At 35.2% G+C, this 19,368-nt stretch overlaps 1 protein-coding gene across 1 annotated transcript; it reads right to left on the reverse strand.

Moving 5' to 3' along the window:
* Positions 1–260: 260 nt before the first annotated feature.
* LOC111904845 (G-type lectin S-receptor-like serine/threonine-protein kinase At4g27290) lies at positions 261–18,289 on the reverse strand. The gene is made up of 7 exons (XM_023900552.3): positions 16,938–18,289; positions 16,673–16,828; positions 16,424–16,575; positions 15,887–16,097; positions 3,702–3,939; positions 1,660–1,810; positions 261–809 (listed from the first exon to the last, which is right to left on the reverse strand). The coding sequence occupies exons 1-7, from the start codon at positions 18,202–18,204 to the stop codon at positions 507–509; spliced, it is 2,478 nt and encodes an 825-aa protein (XP_023756320.1). The 5' UTR covers positions 18,205–18,289; the 3' UTR covers positions 261–506.
* Positions 18,290–19,368: the final 1,079 nt, after the last annotated feature.

Genomic DNA, 19,368 nt, shown 5'->3' on the forward strand with positions numbered 1-19,368 from the left:
AATTGCCGGACCTATTTAGTACAGAAAAGGGGGAATGTAATTATGTCTCTTTTGTAATATTTTATAAACATTTGGAGTTCACATGTTTTGAGTTTTCTTTTTAAGTAGAGAAAATACTATTTTCAAACAATCCCATGAAAGTTGTTTCAAAAAAAGAACTTTCATGAGGAAAAAAATTAATAAGTGATCGAGTTATGTCCACATCTGCAACGGTTAATGAATATCTGCAACGGTTAATGAATATGCTACAATCTCAAATATTATTTGAGTGTATCAATAATATATAGTTTTTATTTTCTTGATTTTTGACGTAAAGTAACAATCCAACCTAGCAATTATGTGCTTATGATGCTTTTCGCTACAATGTTAACATGATGACTAGTTAAACATGACATCACCAACAAAAAAAAAGCGAACGGAATCTCAAAGTTCCAACCTAGAAATTATAGTGCAAGTTAGAAATAAACACTAATATTAATACACATGCATGCATACGCACAACGAGTTTAACGTCCACCCAATGTCGTCATAGTAACTTCATTAACAGAAGTTAAATCGCTAACTGATGTATCACACTTCTTTTTATAACTCTCCCTGCAAAAACCAGGTTCCTTAGGTTCGGGTAGCTCTATGTCTTCATAACTCAACATAGCATAGACTGTGGACATTTTTGGCCTGTCTTCAGGATATTGTTGCACACACAAAAGGGCAACATGGATGCATCTTATAATTTGATCCCCACAAGATGGATCTTGTATAGTTGGGTCTAGTATATCTAAGGGTTGTCTTTTGTTCCAAAGCATCCATGCCTGAGCCAAGCAATATTCCAGCAACATTTAGAAAACAAAACTAAAATCCATATGCTAGTGAATATATGTGTGAGCTTTTGTGCCTATATATAGCTTTTTTATGTATGTATGGAACGTTTCGCGATCTGAAAAAAGTATTTCTATAATTGTTCAATATATTATATTGAAGCATAATATAGCTTGAATTGTGAATTTATATATTTACGTTATCTATCTTAATAAATGAAAAAGTTGTTGCCAAATATCATGTTCTCATTTAGTTTGACACATGTTATTTTATAAGATTTTTTCCACTTGGCATTTTCTTGTGCTTTCAATTTTCTTAAATACAAAAATAATTTCATATTTTATGCGAGTTTATTTATGTTATGTAAAATCATTATATTAAATTTCAATAATCATACCAAAATAAAATACCTACAACTACAGATTAGGCAATAATCAATTAGGCAACAATCAATTATTTCAAAATTTAATATTTATACATCATAATTTTCACTTATACAATAACTTCTTCAAAACAAAAAATATTATGAAATACAATCATAAACAAAGAAAATAATTTTCATTTATTAAGGTAGATATATTGAAAAACTTGATGCTCAATATTTTATATTCAATATTTTTTTAATAAACTCGTGTATTACACGGGTTTCACACCTAGTACTAAAATACATTTATGATTCTATAAAACAATATCTTAATTAAGTTGATAGTAATAAAGGCTTAAATATATGGGTCTATATCGTGCTGCTAGTTTTCACGCATAATTAAGCATACGTAATGTGTATCAGTAATAACTAAAGTCTAAATATCATATATAAATAGGATAGTTGTGTATAGAACTTACGTGTCCTAAAAGGTTAAGATCATGATCAGGATGATCAAAGGACCAATTCTTCTGGCTGCTTATAATTTCCAATACAATAACACCGAAGCTGTAAACATCTGATTTCACTGAATAATGACCACTCATTGCATATTCTGGAGACATGTAACCGCTACATCAAAAGAAAGAGTTACTAACAATTAAAGTTCCTGCAATTTGTTTTCTACAAATAACTGAAGGAATTCTTTGCAATGGTCAAATTTCTAATATTAACGTCCTCTCTTTATGACGTTTTATATACAAAAAATGAAAGTTAACAAAACAAAATTGACCGCGTTTATGTTCCGCAAACATACATCTACATTGATATATGTCCATGTCAAACGGTAAAGTTGGGTTTTTAATTTGTTTAAAAACTAGTCTTCGGATTCTATGATTTGGCTTTTGATTTTTTTTTTTTTTTTTTTTGAAAAATGATTCGATATTTTTCTATAATCTTGTTTCATTTTTTTTGTTTGGTTAAAAAAAACGAATAAATTTTGATTCTTTTGTGTTATAAATCAACCCCCAAAATTTTGTTTTTTTTATTTAGTATGAGAGTACTACTTTTATACCAATACATGGAACATTTCTTTTACAGAAACTAAATGATATAAAGTAAAATCAAATGATTTTTCAACCAAAAAAATAGAAACTAAATCACAAAACCCATAATCGAACTGTTTTTCAAAAAAACAAAAGTAGAACTTTGCAATATTATAGAATCAACATATGTTGATATAGACGTTTGTGTTTAAAGATGTCAAAAGACTATAAATTTTGATATATTTACCTTGTAAATAAAAGTAAGATGTAAACTTTTAAAAAAACAAATAACAAATAACAAAAAGCAAATTCCGTGATGAAACTCTTTTGAAAATATAGGGGTTTTTTAGAATAAAAAAAAGAGGTATTACTTCTTTGATCGACATTTGCAATTCATAATAGTTAAAATATAACCTTTACAAAACATTGATGGTTTTTAGCACAAATTCAAATGCAGTGGTTAAAACAAGACAAGTGACAAAATATAATGTTTTTTAAGTTACAATATATATATATATATATATATATATATATATATATATATATATATATATAGAGAGAGAGAGAGAGAGAGAGAGAGAGAGAGAGAGAGAGAGAGAGAAAAAAAAAAAAAAGATCAGGTGATGACTTATTTTAAAGTAAAGACACATTTAAAAATTTTTAAAAAATAATTTAAAAAATACAAATCTTAAAATCAAGTATAGATTTATGTCCGGAAGAAAAAAAACCGGAAAGAAATTTTTTTTTTATCATTAAAATTAAATCATGGATCATAATGATACAAAAATTAAAAATTAAAATTAAATCATTGATCAATTTTAATGATGCAAAAAAAAAATTCCAATTTTTTTTTCTCTCGGACATAAATCTATGCTATTTGTATTTTTTTTTTAGATCTTTTCAATTTTTTTAGGTGTGCTCATGAGGTCTCACTTTAAAACGAGTCCTCATAAGAACCGGAGAATGACTAAAAAAAATACTTTTAACTTTATATAATTATTATTATCATCATACATTCTCATTAATTGTCATAAATTCTTGTTCACACACATCGTTATTCACTCTTTTTTATTCTTAGATTTTGTGGTTATAAATAACACATTATGACAGAAGGAGAATCATAAAAAAAAACGTCCAAAGTACTTTTATAAATGATTGAATTAGTGAGAATATATATATATATATATATATATATATATATATATATATATATATGTGTGTGTGTGTGTATTTATGTATGTAAATATGTACATACGTATGTATTATACATATCTGTGTTTGTATGTATATATATATATATATATATATATATATATATATATATATATATATATATATATATATATATATATATATATATATATATATATATTAGGTGGAAAGTTGCATACAATATAATCATATTTTTATATTAATTATTTTTGTAAATGAGAAGAATGACAAGAAAAATATCGATGGATCTCATGAAGATAACTTACTAAGTTCCTATTATTCTCTTGGTCATGTCTTGTTTTTGGTCTGTTCCAAATATACGAGCAATGCCAAAGTCTGATATTTTCGGATTCAACTCGCTGTCCAGTAAGATGTTGCTTGTTTTTAGATCTCTATGAATGATTCTCAATCTCGAGTCTTGATGAAGATAAAGTAAACCTCGTGCAATACCCTTAATTATGTGGTAACGCTTTCTCCAAATAAGCTGTTTCCGAGTAGGCTTATCTATATACACAAAGAAATAAACCATGAAAAAAATAAAGAAAATGTTTGAATACAATCATTGTTGAAAGAAAATAAAAAAAAACTAAATTAAGAAAACGATTGTTTAACCCTCATATGAATTTTATACTTAATTAGCTAGTCATAGTAAGGTTGATATTTTTATATGTATCTACAAAATCAAGTTTGATGCGTAATTATATGGAACTCTAAATTCAAACATACAATGTTTTATAAATACAACCAAAATACTACACTAGAAATACCATTCCACTATGAATATGTATTAAAAGGGATCTATTTGGTGATTAATATTTGGTGATTAACAGATGGTTGAATATAGGGTAACATAATGACTACAAATTTCTAATCTAAAATGTTTCCACAATTTTGGAACATTAAATCGTTAAAATGTTTCGTTTGAGATACAAGTCACTTTCCTTGGATGTAGAAATTGTATTGTGTACCCTTTGATCGGTCATGGAGAATAGTTTTTTTGGTAAGTCATTATTATTATATTGTATTTAGTCCATTGTATGTGGTGCATAATTACAAATCAAAAATTTGGGGCCCTTTGACATTTACTATACTTAATGTTATAAACACTCAAATTTTATGTGACTGCTGCCTTGAGATTTGAGAATAGAACTAGAAGATAAATGGAAAGCTCAAATCTGAAAAACTAAAAACTCAAATGTTGAAATTCGTTTAAACCTGATTCACTCAGTGATTATATATTCTGTAAATGTAATATGTTGTAATCAATGATAAATGTCGGTTGAATCAAAAATCACATAGCTAAAAAAATAAAAACTAAAAAGTTATAAGCATTAACCCTAATCAAGTAATCAAATGACTTTAGATAATGGAAAAACAAAAAGTGAAAAGTGAAAAATTTTCACATACCGATTCAGTGAAACCCTTGAATCATCAGAATTTAGAAAATTTTGAACAATCGATTTATCAAAACTTGTGAAGAAGCAAAGAATGGAGAAGTAAGAGTGTTTCAGTGGTTCAGATGTTCAAGAATTGAAAAGAAGAAGAGCAGAACTGCTAATCAAGTTCCGATTATTTTGAGCAGCCGCTGAGAAGAAGAGAATTGTAAGGCGTGTGCAACGAGTAACGATTCAACAAATAGATTGGACTGTATTGAATATTTGGGTTAAGTGGGGCCCTCTAGGAGTGGGGGCCCTAAGCCCTACCTTTGTTTATAAACACATAAAGTCGGCCTGTCATATAGTAGTTGAAGATATAATGTTGATGCTCTATATTAATTTTTCAAGTGTGTACGTTGTGTTTCACTTAGAGGGTGTTTGGCTTAGCTTTTTAAACCCCTAAAGTTCTTTTTGGAAAAGTTACAAAAAGTCAGGATTTCCTGACTTTTCCAAAAAGTTCCTTTTGCTTATGTAAAAACTTCAAAAGAAACCATTTTGCCAAACATCTTTTGCTTTTTTTTCTTTTTCAAAAAGTACTTTTGGCTTTGAAAAGCCAAGTCAAACACCCCCTTAATGTAAGCAAAATGTGGTCCCTCTTGAAGATTTGAAGGTAGTGGAAATGATAGATGTTGACATATGAAGTGAGCCTGACTTATACTACCGTGATTATGCCCTTGAACTTGTTTTGCAAAAATCTTTAGACGATAAATGACACAACATATTTATGTTCTTGTAACGGATACCTACCATTTTTCTACCATACATTGAAAAATCTTTATAGAATTAGGATTACCACAACTATCACAAAAACTTAGCAATTAGCTTTTTTTTTCATCTGCAATGAATTATCCTTGTGGAGTTTAGTGAAAGAATAGTTTTCTATGTAAGGTTGTTTTGTTATCATTTCCTTGGAATATTTTTTATCGTAATCTTTTTTTGTTAGTCAAACTTAGTTAAAATAAATATTTTTATAACTATGGACTCTCTCATTCAATTGATATTTTGACTGAACAAATTGTATTCACCACCTACACAAAACACACACACACACACATTTGGTATATTTGGGACCCAACAAATGCAGATTGATAAGACATTCAGTTTATGTTTTATTGTGGGAAACCATCAAACCGTATCATTCTAGCATTGATATTTGAGAGGGAAAGTTACCATTTATTGACCTTATCTATAACTATTTTAATTGTTTCTTTGAACGACAATAATTTAGTACAAACAAGAGAAAAGCCAAACAATATCAAAAGAGAGTACATTGAGTTATCAATATGATTACATGAAACTCCAATTCAAAGTCCCTCCTATGTTGGTCCAATTTTTAAGCCATAAGATGTAGCATTCGTAATTTGGTATGTTTCCTTTTAGCCCCTTAATGAAAAATTTAAATCTTTTTGGTCCCTAACAAGTATGTAGGGCGTACTTTATAAGTACGCTTATCGTACTAGCTCTTTTCTGGTCGCGGTAATCCCCCACGTATGTGGGGCGTACGTGGAATATATATGGCGTACGTGGTATAGAGGCAAACCCTAATTTTAGCATTTGCACCATATTTAATCAACTTCTACCACCTTCAGACATTCTATTGATCAGCTTCCATCAATCTCTACCCTAAAACGAAACCCTAAGTGCTTTTGGTGAGTTTTGAGCTTGAAAGGGAGATTTGGTAGTGTTTTTAGTGAAGAAGAAGAAGAAGAAGAAGAAAACTTGGTGGTTGCTTGGGAGTAGCTTGGGCTTGTAGATCCAGTCTCATCTTCATCTTAGCAAGTCACTTGAGGTAAAAAGCTCCCATCTTGATGATTCTTTATGTTTAATCCAACTTAGGGTGTTATTTATGCATTTTTGGGTATTTTGAGCTAAAGTTGAGCTTTTGATCTACTCTAGAAGCTATGGATGTTAGATCTTAGCTCCATTGAAGTCCCTTGTTTTAAAAAAGCAAAATTTATGAGAGATATTGGTCCATGCAAGTGTTAGGAGTCTTATGAAGCTTCTTTTTTAGTGTTGTACCCCATTAAGTTATGCATAAGTATAAAATTGTCAACTTTACGTATTAAGTCTCCATTTAGAATCAGATTTGAGAGTTTAACATGTTGGGTTAACCATTTAAGTGCTTAAAGGGTAGGTTTGGTAATATGGGGAGTTGGCTAGGCTTATGCAGTTGGTACGATACGCGTCCTGGACTCGAAAAGAGTATGCTAAGCGTACGAGCTGAGTACACCTCACATACTCAGTAGATTGGCTTTCAGTTTGACTTTCAAAGGTTTAGGACATATTTTGGGCTTTTAGGGCTTGGGCCTTGTTAGTCTATTGGGCTTTTAGGGCTTGGGACTTCTTGGGATTACTAACATGATGATTTTTGGGCCCAAATTGGAAGTTGGGCCTTGTGATGCCATTTAGAAATTTGGGCCTTTTGAGCAAATAGGTTGGGTCTTGGTTTTGGGCCAACTTAGAGAAAGGGTAAAATGATCTTTTACCCTGGGTATTGGATAAGTAGCTTAGATTCTTGATTATGGGTCGAGTAGACTGAGATTCAGTAGCTAGATGTTAGTTTCCTCAATGTGTTTAGCAGGTCGAAGGTGCTAATTTCGGCCCATGGTTTGTTATGTTTAGGATGCTAGTTGTTTGCATGACTTTTTCATGTGATATGTGTTTATATGTTTACCGGGCGGGGCCCGATAACTATCATGTATGCTATTTATCTTTGTGATTATTGCATGTGTTATATGATTATATGTTTATGTGTTTATTTTTATGCCAGGCGGGGACTGATGACTGACATATCTATTCTGAGTGGGGTTCGATGTCAGTCGAGGCCCATTATTTTTTTGATATGTGTGGTATGTGGTATTTTGAGGAACTCATGAAGCTTTGTGCTTACAGTTTTCAGTTTATGTTTTAGGTACTTCTGGTTCAAAGGGGAAGAGCCCATTATTTTTTTGATATGTGTGGTATGTGGTATTTTGAGGAACTCATGAAGCTTTGTGCTTACAGTTTTCAGTTTATGTTTTAGGTACTTCTGGTTCAAAGGGGAAGAGCCCAAGATGATTGCAGTGCACAAACTACATCATTCCGTATTTTTATATTATTCTGATGTACTTGGATGTTATTGTTACCCTTTGATTCACCATGGTTTCTAAGATGTTGTTTGGATAATGGTTTTATTAATTTAAAAATAAAAAAAAATTAGTCTAAATTTTTGGGATGTTACAAGTTGGTATCAGAGCCTTAGTTTGAGGGATTCGGACATACTCTCGGGTGTGTCTGAACTTAAACTAGGGGTTTGGTAAATTTTTTCAAAAAGAAATGTTCTATAAAAGGATTTTCTAATAAAAGAAAAAGGGTCTGGTGCATGCAATCGACTGAGCTGAAGTAAGTTTTTTCCCAAAATATCCATACTTGTTTTATGATATGTTTTGATTTGTGAATCTGTGAATCATATGCTAGTTAGGGCTAAGGATCCGCTCAGGATTTGCATGATAGAATGCTAGGAGACATGACTTTATATTTTTATTGTATGAACTTGTAGACTTGCATGTTAGTACTGATCAGTCAACGATAGGATGGCCTGTTTAGGTTATGCTTGTTCCCATTACTCGATGCTCGAATGTTGCTTGCTTTGTGATTTTAGGAGTTCCCATTAACTTCAGCTAACTAGTAAGCGAATATACTAAGTGACATATTTTTGAGACTAAATAATTTTAAAAGGTAAGGTTTTAACTTTATTAAGCAACTCTTGTTTGAGTCCAACCATTGTAGTGTGAGGCCTTTCATTCAAAGAATTATCTGGTGTCGGTGATATGTAATTGTCTTTGTGAGCTAGTTAGAGGATGTTGGAAGGAGTTCCTTTTGCAGCCGATGGCAGGGAGTAGTGTGGTAGTTACCCTAAGAAAACCTAGGAAGATATTTAGTGTTGGGAGCCTTGTCTTATTTGAGGATTGTATGAATGAATAAGAAGTGACTTGGAGGATTCATGGCGATTCTTAAGGAAAGTATGGATAGATGTGGAAGGTAGTATGGGCCCGTACTACTGGAAGTTGAGGATCAGTACTCGAGCCAAGGAAAGCTGTAATAAAACTAGGGAGATTGTAGAGTGTGAGTCTCCTCAATATTATTTATGCATGTTCTGATGGTTTGTATGGTCTATTTTCAGTATGGTGACTCTTCGGGGCAGATCGATTAGTGCTTCTGGTGCTGGTAAGGGTTTGGGCTTGCGCTCTGGCATTTGGATGATCAACTACGGGAGTTCATTTCATCTGAGATTACCCGCAACATACTTTAGCAGACTATAAAGATCTTTTGTATGGTCAAAGAGGGCATTCTGGAGATATTGGATGAGCGTTTGAGCGTTTTTCAGACTAAGATAGTGGCATTGATGGGAGCTCGCATGTTCACCTTTCGGGAGTTTCGAGCATGTGGGGCTTCGGATTACTTCATGGAGTAGGATCCGATCACGAGCAGGTAATGGTTAATGGATGTCGCTAACACCTTCCGCACTAGCAGTTTCCCAACGGTTAGGGGCTCCATTGGTGATGTGGCGGTTGATTCGATGACATGGGATGACTTTGTGACTAGATTTTGAGCTGAATATGCACTGGTCATTGAGGTGTAGCAGTTGGCAAGGGAGTTTCAGGACCTTCTCCAGACTACTGAGATGGTGGTTGAGATCACCACTATGTTCCATGAGAGGGTGTTGTTGGTTCCATAGTATGTAGTGGATGAGGAGATGAAGAAGGTGAGATACCATGAGATGTTGAGGATTGATATTTGGCAGTTCGTGAGTCGGTCCATTTGCAATACATTAGAGGATATGATTGCAAGAGCCAAAGAGATGGAGATTGATCTAGAGATGTAGAGGAAGAGAGATTCGGATCATGCTTAGGATTCAGGGGGTTCGGGAAAAGCGGCTCAAGGTATTTGATTCTAGATCAAGAGGCCAGCAAGGACGGAGCTGTTGTGGTAAGTGCGGAAAAATACATGATGGGCATGTAGGGTGGGTGGTTATGGTTGCTTCGAGTGCAGCTGACTGGTCATGTTAGCGGGGATTGCACTGCTACTACTACTACCACCACTCGAGTATCTGATCTAATTTGCTTCCATTGCATTCAAAGGGGCTATAAGAAGGCCCATTTTCCGAGTTTGGCAACAGCAGGACCAGTGGTAGAACCCAATCTAACAACTCTACAGATCATTGACGGCCGCTAGGGCAAGTCGGATTTGCCTGTGGTGGAGTAAGGATTTTCAGCTGACACCCAAGGAGGCTCGTGTAGCACCTAATGTGGTGATGGGTATGTATCTTCTCTTTATCTCTTTCTTTTTGTTGATTATTATGCTTATGCTTATATGTTTATTGTAGGATTGATCCTTGTGAACGGTATCTCTGCCCTGATATTGTTTCATTCGGGGGCTACCCAATCTTTTGTATCTCTAGCACTCAACATGAGGTTTGCTGGAGCTCCATGGAAGATAGATTATCAGATAAAGGATGAGATTGAGGATGATCTATCCGTTTGGGCATCGAGGGTTCATCGGGGTTGTGTTCTAGAGATCTTCAGCGAGCAGCATCCAATCGATTTGGTTCATATTCCTTTGCGCAGGAACAATGTAATTATAGGGATGGATTGTTTGAGCCCCAATGGGGCGGTGATTGGTTGAGAGTATCAGATGGTACGGATTTGGACCCTAAGTGGGGGAGAGTTAGTAATTTATGGAGAAAGAGCTCAGTGTGGGCCGGTTCTATGTTCAACAGCTAGGGTCAGACGCTATAATAATCAAAGCATGTTTCAGATTTTTCGCCTATGTTATGGATACCCGAGATAAGGGTAAGGTAAATGTGGATAAGGTATCGATTGTACGGGAGTACCTGTATGTGTTTTTAGAGGGTTTTCCTGGAGTGCCTCTGGAGAGGCTGGTGGAATTTAGGATTGACCTGCTTCCTTGTGCGGCTCTGATAGCTAAACAACCGTATCAACTAGCTCTTCCGTAGATACAGGGGTTGTCTACATAACTGTAGGGATTGTTAGACAAGGTGTTCAACTGTTATCCACTCCCAGGGATTGACAATTTGTTTGACTAGCTTCAGGGTGTATCTTAGTTTTCCAAGATTGATTTGCGTTGGGTTTATCATCGGGTGAGGGTCAAAGAGGAGGATATGTAGAAGACAGCCTTCCGGATGAGTTCCTGGTGATGCCCTTCGGGCTCATAAATTCTCCTGTTGCATTCATGGACCTCTTGAACCGCGTATTCAGGCCGATGACAGATTGGTCTGTGATTATATTCATTGATGGTATACTGGTCTATTCCAAGACCTAGGACCTTCTTGAGGAGAACTTGAGGGAGGTATTGGAGACTTTAAGAAGGGAGACACTTTATGAAAAGTTCTTCAAGTGTGAGTTATGGTTGCGCGTGGTGTAGTTTCTATGGTCTACATCTAAGATTTGGAGCTTCCTTCGGTTAGAAGGTTACTAGCCGAGCTTTATTCAGAATTTCTCCAAGATAGCGATTCCTCCGACTCGGTTGACAAAGAAGACTATCACTTTTTGTTTGGGGCCTGAGCAGCAGGTAGCTTTTGAGACCCTCATACAAAGATTGTGTGAGGCATCTATTTTGACCATGCCGGAGGGCGTTGAGGATTTTATGGTTTATTGTGATGTGTCAATCACAGCTTTGGGTGCAGTTCTGATGTAGAGCGGTCGCATAATCGCTTATGCTTCAAGGCAACTGAACCCTCATGAGGCGAATTATCCAACACATGATTTAGACCCGGTGGCTGTAGTTTTCACCCTAAAGATTTGGCGACATTACCTCTATAGGGTCCGTTGTACTATTTACACGGATCACGAGAGCCTGAGGTATCTGATGGATCAAAAAAATCTGAAAATAAGGCAACGCCGATGGTTGGATGTGGTGAAAGAATATGATTGTGAGATCCTTTACCATCTTGGGAATGCCAATGTGGTGGCCAATGCTCTTCGCCGCAAGGTGGTCACAACTCCGATTAGGGATATTTGTTTAAGGATGAACATGATTACTCCACTTTTAGACAAGATTCAAGAGGCTCAAGTTGAGGCTATGAAGGAAGAGCACAGGAAGAGTGAACGCATAGTGGGTTAGGTGGTTTCCTTTGATTATGATATCTGAGGGTTATTGACTCTTCATTGGAGAGTGTGGGTTTTATATTTGGGTGGTGTACTTTAGATTCTAATGGAGGACGCACACAAATTGAGATTCTCCATTCATCCCAAGGAGACGAAGATATATAGAGATCTTCGTCCTTATTATTGGTGGCCCTGTATGAAGCAGGATGTAGCACGGTACGTGGAGGGGTACTTGACTTTCAGGAAAGTCAAAGCTAAGCATCATCATCCTCATGGATAGATGTAACCATTAGATATCCCTGTCTAGAAATTGGAGGATATAAACATGGATTTTATTACGAAGTTGCCTCTGACTGCGCATGGAGTGGATTCGGTTTGGTTCATCATGGATCGATTGACCAAGAGCACACATTTTATCCCGATTCAGGAGAGTATCTATGCGGAGAAGTTGGTCGAGATATATATCAGGGAGGTTGTGGCATGACATGGGGTGCTGATTTCTGTGGTTTCAGACAGGGACGCCTGGTTTACTTCCAAATTTTAGAAGAGGTCCCATGATGATTTGGGTACTCTTCTATATTTTAGCATGACCTTCCATCCGTAGAGTGACGGTCAGAGCGAGCAGACTATTCATACCTTGGAGGATATGATTTGAGCATGTGTATTGGATTTCAGTGGGAGTTGGGATATGTATCTTCCACTAGCAAAACTTTCGTATAACAATAGTTATCATGCCAACATTGATCGACCTCCTTTTGAGATGCTCTATGGGAGGAAATGCAGGACCCCTATTTGTTGGGGTGAGGTCGGTCAGCGATTCATGGGTAGTACCAAAGTGGTACTCAACACTACCGAGTTGATTCAGTAGGTTTGGAGTAGACTCCAAACAACTCAGAGTCGGCAGAAGAGCTATGCCGACAAGAACCGGTCAAATCTAGAGTTCCAAGTTGCGGATATGGTTCTCCTGAAAGTGTCATCGTGGAAAGGTATCATCTGATTCAGTAAGAGGGGAAAGTTGGGCCCCAGGTACATCGGTCCTTTCAGGGTTTTGGCCTGGGTGGGCCGAGTTGCTTATCGTTTGGATCTCCTTGAGGAGCTTAGTCAGATCCATAGCATGTTCCACGTCTCTCAATTGCGGAAATGTTTAGTGGATGATTCCATGTTGGTTCCATTATAGGATATTCAGGTATATGAATGCCAGAATTATATCGAGAGACCGATGACGATTTTGACAAGAAGACAAACCTTGAGGAATAGGTTTGTTGAGTTGGTTAAAGTTCAGTGGCAACATTTCAAGGGTTCATAAAACGTGGGAGTTGGAGGTCGATGTGAGGGAGCTTTACCCAGAGTTATTTGGGGCAGCAAACTTCAAGGAAAAATTCTGATTCAAGTGGAGGAGAATTGTTGTATTCGTAATTTGATATGTCTCCTTTTATCTCCTTAATGCAAAATTTAAATCTTTTTGGTCCCTATGTAGTACGCGCGACGTACTCTATGAGTACACTTAGCGTATTAACTCTTTTTTGGTCGCGGGAATCACCCACGTACGCGGGGAGTACGTGGAGTACGCATTGCGTACTTGGTGTAGTGGCAAATCCTAATTATTAGGTTTTGTACCCTATTTAAGCAACTTATACCACCTTTGGACATTCTATTGATCGACCTCCATCAGTCTTTACCATTAAAACGAAAGCCTAAGTGCTTTTGGTGAGTTTTGAGCTTGAAAGTGAGATTTGGTGGCGTTTCTAGTGAAGAAGAAGAACATTTGATGGTTGCTTGGAAGTATCTTGCGCTTGTAGATCCAAGGTTATCTTCACCTTAGCAAGACATTTGAGTTAAAAAGCTCCAATCTTGATGATTCTTTATGCTAGATCTTACTTAGGGTGTTATTTATGCATTTTTGGGTCTTTTGAGCTAAAGTTGATCTTCTGATCTACTCCAGAAGCTGTGGATGTTAGATCTTATTTCCATTGAGGTCCCTTGTTCATAAAAAACAAACTTTATGAGAGATATTGCTTCGTGCAAGTGTTAAGAGCCATATTAAGCTTCTTTTTGAGTATTGGACCCCATTAAGTCATGCTTCGGTGTAAAGTTGTCAACTTTACATATTAAGTCACCATAAAGAATCAGATCTGAGAGTTTAGTATGTTGGCTTAACCATTTAAGTGATTAATGCGTTGGGTTGGTAATCTGGGGAGTATCCTAGTACCCAGCTCGCACACTGATCGTACTGGCCCATGAAGGAGTACTCTAAGCCTACAAGCTGAGTACGCCCCGCATACTCAGTAGATTGACCTTCAGTTTGAGTTCATCAGTTTCGACTATATTTTGGGCTTTTAGGGTTTGGGCCTTGTTGGACCATTGGACTTCTGACTTTGGGCTGTGGATAAACCATGGACTTTCTTACGATTACGTCCAAGATGATTTTTGGGCCCAATTTGGAAGTTGGGCCTTTTTGGTCCTTGTGATGCCATTTAGGAATTTAGGCCTTTTGAGCAAATAGGTTGGGCTTTGGTTTTGGGCCAAGTAAGAAAAAGGGTAAAATGGTCTTTTACCCTGGATATTGGACAAGTAGCTTAGATTCTTGATTATGGGTCGAGATCCAATTATTAACTGGATATTATTTGATGATGTTAGCACGGAGATTTTCTGGACCAACATACCGAGATTTATTTGAAAGATTCACCAGCTAGAGGTGAGTTACCTCATTGTGTTTAGCAGGTCTAAGCATCAATGTTGGCCCATGGTTTGTTATATTTAGGATGCTAGTTATCTGCGTGACTCTTGCATTTGATATGTTTTTATATGTTTACTGGGTGAGGCTCGATGACTATCATGTATGCTATTTATATTTGTGATTATTGCATGTGTTATATAATTATATATTTATGTGTTTATATCTATACTGGGTGGGGCGCAATGACAGGCGTGGCCAATTATATGTTTGATATGTGTGGTATGTGGTATTTTGGGGAACTCACTAAGCGTTGTGCTTATTTTTTTTCAGATTATGTTTCAGGTTCTTCTAGTTCGAAGGAGAAAACACCTGGATGATTGCAGTGCAAACACCACATCGTTTGATTTCTAGTTTTTAACTTTTAACAAAAAAATTATTTAAAAAAAACTCATTTGTATAAAATTTATTTTAAAAAAATTCATTTGTAAGTACGAACATTTTGATTTTTTTTTTTAAATATCAAATCTAAAAACTACTTCATCTAACAAAAAAGTTATTAATTTTTTTAATCAATTTACAAAATTGCACTTAATAAGATTATCAACATCTTTTTTAATTGTCTTTTTATAAAATTTTACATATTTCAAAAGTTTTTAGCTACTTTTGTCGAACACTCATATAACAAATAAAATGTACATCCTCTTGCTACGGATAAACTTTTTTAACCAAAAAATCAAACCAGAACTCTTAAGTGGTATTTGGTCCGGTTGTCGGCTCTTAGTTGACGGGTTATTCGGCTTTTGATTTTCTGGTTTCGGTCCAATTCCGGTTCCAAACACGTTCTTAGATAGAATCGAACCGGACCGAACCAAAATGTGAACTGATTGTTGGTATTTGGTCCGATTTTCGGTTTTTAATTTAAAGCTTATTCAGTTTTCGGTTTTTTCGGTCCCAAAATGGTTTATATGCTTACTTCCGACTACCATCTTTCAGCTTTTAAATATCAGCTATCACTTCGTTTTACCAAAAACGCGTAAGCTCTTTTGGATGTTAATCCTTAAATTTTCCACGATGTCTAACGCTAAGTAATAAAACCATGTATTTAATCTTCACTAATTTTCAAAGCGAAGTTATCTATTTTGTGCTGCCTTTGTCATAATTAAATCATTTGAAACTGCATAAAAAATAAGGGATACTGAAATGAAGTATGAGACATGGGGAGTATAACGTACCATAAATGAAGTTGTTTAAGCTTTTATTAGGCAAATACTCGTACACCAGCATGGTTTCTTCACCTTCAATGCAACAACCCAAAAGTTTGACAAGGTTACGATGTTGTAACTTTGCGATCAAAATTAATTCATTCTTCAATTCTTCAACGCCTTGTATCGACTTCTCTAAAAGCCTCTTAACTGCTATCTCTTGCCCATTCGAAAATTGACCCTGCGGGCAATAAATTAACATTGTAAACCACAATTCTTTGTATGATTAATAAAAATATAGTTAGAGATAAAATACGTTTACCACCCAAATTATTTTCCTTAAAAGCTGAATCATTACTTTTATTAGCATGTTTAATATCATAGTTATTTATATAATTCCATAATACCATAAAAAAGTGCTCATGGGTATACTCAGTAAAACATTCCAGAGTCTAGGCTGAAAAATTATCCATTTTTATTCATAATCAAAATTACCCATTTTTATTCATTCGAACTTCGTTTTGTTCAATAATCTTACAAACAAACTGGTGCTATGTAGTGAGTTACCTTATATACAGAACCAAAACCACCTTGTCCAATCTTGTTTCTCTCAGAAAAATTGTTACATGCAAGTAAAATGGTATCAAGATCATAAATAGGCAATTGAAATCCTTCATCTTGGTTATCTTCCACATATTGAAAACTCCCACTTCGTTGACCTGTTACAAAGTAATGAATCACATGAACAGTGAAACTTAGTATAATAATACCAAAATGGAGTTTATGTCATGCACATTATACGAACATTGAGAATACCTTTAGAGTTCATGCTTATTCGATCTTTTCTTTTTACCCTGGTTACCCAACTGAGGTACCATACTGCACCACTGAATAGAAGCAACGATCCAAGAACTGTAACTATGCTGACGACCTTCACTGTTACACGTTTCCTCTTAGCATCAGCAATGGATTCTGTGATTAATTAAATAACCAACGCAAAGAAATGTATTAAATCTTGTTTCAAAAGTTCATGAATTAATGCAACTCTATAAGTCCATGAAAAAAAGTTAAGAGAACATACGTAATTCAGAGCGTGACATTCGTATGTAAATCTTCTCTCCACCATTAGGAAAGTTCTTCATATCAATCAAATCACCAATCCACACCACGCAAAGACTACCATTTCGATAAACATTAACATTAGCATAAGCCATACAACTACAATTTTCCAAACACTTTGTTCCACATTCATGATCCGTGTAATTTGACCAAACAGTTGGATTATCAGGAAATTTCAACCCATCGTATTTCACAAACCCATCTCCATGTCCACATTCAAGTTCATGTTTCCTTTTACACCCACCTGAATAGCTAAATAAACCCCAGTCGAGTGGCGAAGTGGGTGTAAATCCACTCAAACACTTGCAACTACTTAGCGAATAACAAATCCCATAATAACCGCATTTCCCATAGCTATCACAAGGATCAGTGTTGAATGATACCAAGAGGTTCCATTCTTTACTGATGTTCACCCTCCATGTAAAATACTGAAGAAAACCCAAAGATGAAACTACAAGTCTAGAGAAAACGGATTCATCCAACATTTCATATTGGTAGTAGAGCTCTAAAGAATTTGAAACATATGTAGATCGGAACAATGGATTTACATTCAAGATATTGCTACCACTAAACGACGTCCCATCAAACGGACCCCATCTGAAAAGCTTTCGTGAACCACTTCGAAGAACAAGTTGTGGAGCTTCCGGTGGATCAAGACTAAACGAATACTCACCATCTGAAGGATCTTCAATGCTTTTCCAAGATCTAATCAACCTTTGTAATCCAACGTCTAACTTCCACCCCAGTTTCAAATCTGGTAAAACTGTGTCAGTTGGATAATCAAAGCTCTCCCAGAAAATGGTGTTGTTTCTCCCATCATCTCTAATTACAAGATTACCGGAGTTTGATAACTGAAGAACGGGGTTGAAAGTAGTTTTGATGGGTAAGTTATTGGTTGACCAAATAGTAGCCAATGAGTGATTATAAAGGATTAAAACTCCATTTTCGAGTAAAACTACCTTTCCATTCAAATCACGAACAGGGTTGTTTCTATTAGCCACCCAAACGACTGTGAGAGGAAGATTATGATACCAAATTCCAAGATATCGAGAACCATAAGAACCATTACCAGGTGTGAAGAAGCCGAATTCAAATCTTTGGTTCGAGGAGATTAAGGTGAAGCCGTCAGTGAAGTTTTGGTTGGGTTTCAAGGTATCTATACACATGGAAGTTTGCAAGTTTTGTGAAACGAGTATCCATAAGAATGTGAGAATATACAGAGTTCTCATCTTTTTCGGGTTCGGATAATTCAAACTCTGAACGTGAATTCAGGTAGTGTTGATCATTTGGGAGAGGGTAATCAGTAATCAATAATGCAAGTAAGTTAATCTTGACAATAGAGCGTTCAAAGTCTTTATTGACTGCAACAAAGTAAATAACTAATACATTTGGTAAACCATGCGGTATTATTATAAGACCCATGCATGCCTATTTTTCCATATTCTACCATCAACTAGTATGAACCCAAGGCTTTATTAATGAATCTCAGTAATATAAGGTATTATTATTTTAAATTTTAGAGTAACTTACACGAATGGTCCCTATGGTTTAGGGTAATTTGCGTGTTTGGTCCCTAACTTATTTTTTTAACTCGGAAGGTTCCTAATGTTTGTTTTTATTACGCGTTTCGTCCCTGTCTTACCTAAAAAGACTATTTTCTCCTTCATTTTTTTTAATTTATTTAAATAAACACACCTCAACCTCACCATTCACCTTACCTTACATACTCTACCATTTTTTTCTTATTTAAATAATAATATTTTTAGGTAAGATAGAAACCAAACGTGTAACAAAAGCATACAGTAGAGACCAAGCGCGTAACAAAAACAAACAGTAGAGACCTTATGAGTTAAAAAAATAAGTTAGGGACCAAGCGTGCAAATTACCCCAAAACATAGGGACCATTCGTGTAATTTACTCTAATTTTTAAATTAGATATCGATGACCTTCCTAGCGTAGAGATCTTTCTGAAATTTTTATATTTAATTTTCCTTAGTTTGGATAAATAACATTTCCTTTGAATCATCGTTTTCACGTTTGCGTGCTTTCATCGATCAACATATATGTCTAATAAACCATAAGAATGGGGTTAAACTGTTGTCCAGTTTTATTTTGTCATAGATGCTTTTGTATAAAGCTCGAATTTAAGTTGTTGAGTGACTTAAACATCTAGTGAAGTATATATGATTTTATCTTTCTTTTGATATTTAAATATAAAATAAAGCTGAAACAGTTTTAACTTACCATATGAATTGTTTCATCAATGTTTGCGCCAAACCACAATGCGATTTTCTAAAAACTTTACAGTGTCTGGCGATTAAAAAATTAGTAAAAGGTGAATTGCAATAGACAAGCCAAGTAAATATCTGTTCTATGTTTTGAGATTCAAGAAT

The sequence above is a fragment of the Lactuca sativa genome, chromosome 1, assembly GCF_002870075.4.
Source record: "Lactuca sativa cultivar Salinas chromosome 1, Lsat_Salinas_v11, whole genome shotgun sequence".
Lineage (NCBI taxonomy): Eukaryota > Viridiplantae > Streptophyta > Magnoliopsida > Asterales > Asteraceae > Lactuca > Lactuca sativa.

Excerpts from the sequence above, each read along its gene's own strand:
- LOC111904845 (XM_023900552.3), bottom strand. The coding sequence starts at position 18,204 with ATGAGAACTCTGTATATTCTCACATTCTTATGGATACTCGTTTCACAA. Across the intron at positions 3,940-15,886 it reads CTTAAACAACTTCATTTATG|ATAAGCCTACTCGGAAACAG; the intron begins GTACGTTATACT and ends TTGTGTATATAG. Across the intron at positions 810-1,659 it reads ATCTTAACCTTTTAGGACAC|GCATGGATGCTTTGGAACAA; the intron begins GTAAGTTCTATA and ends TGCTTGGCTCAG.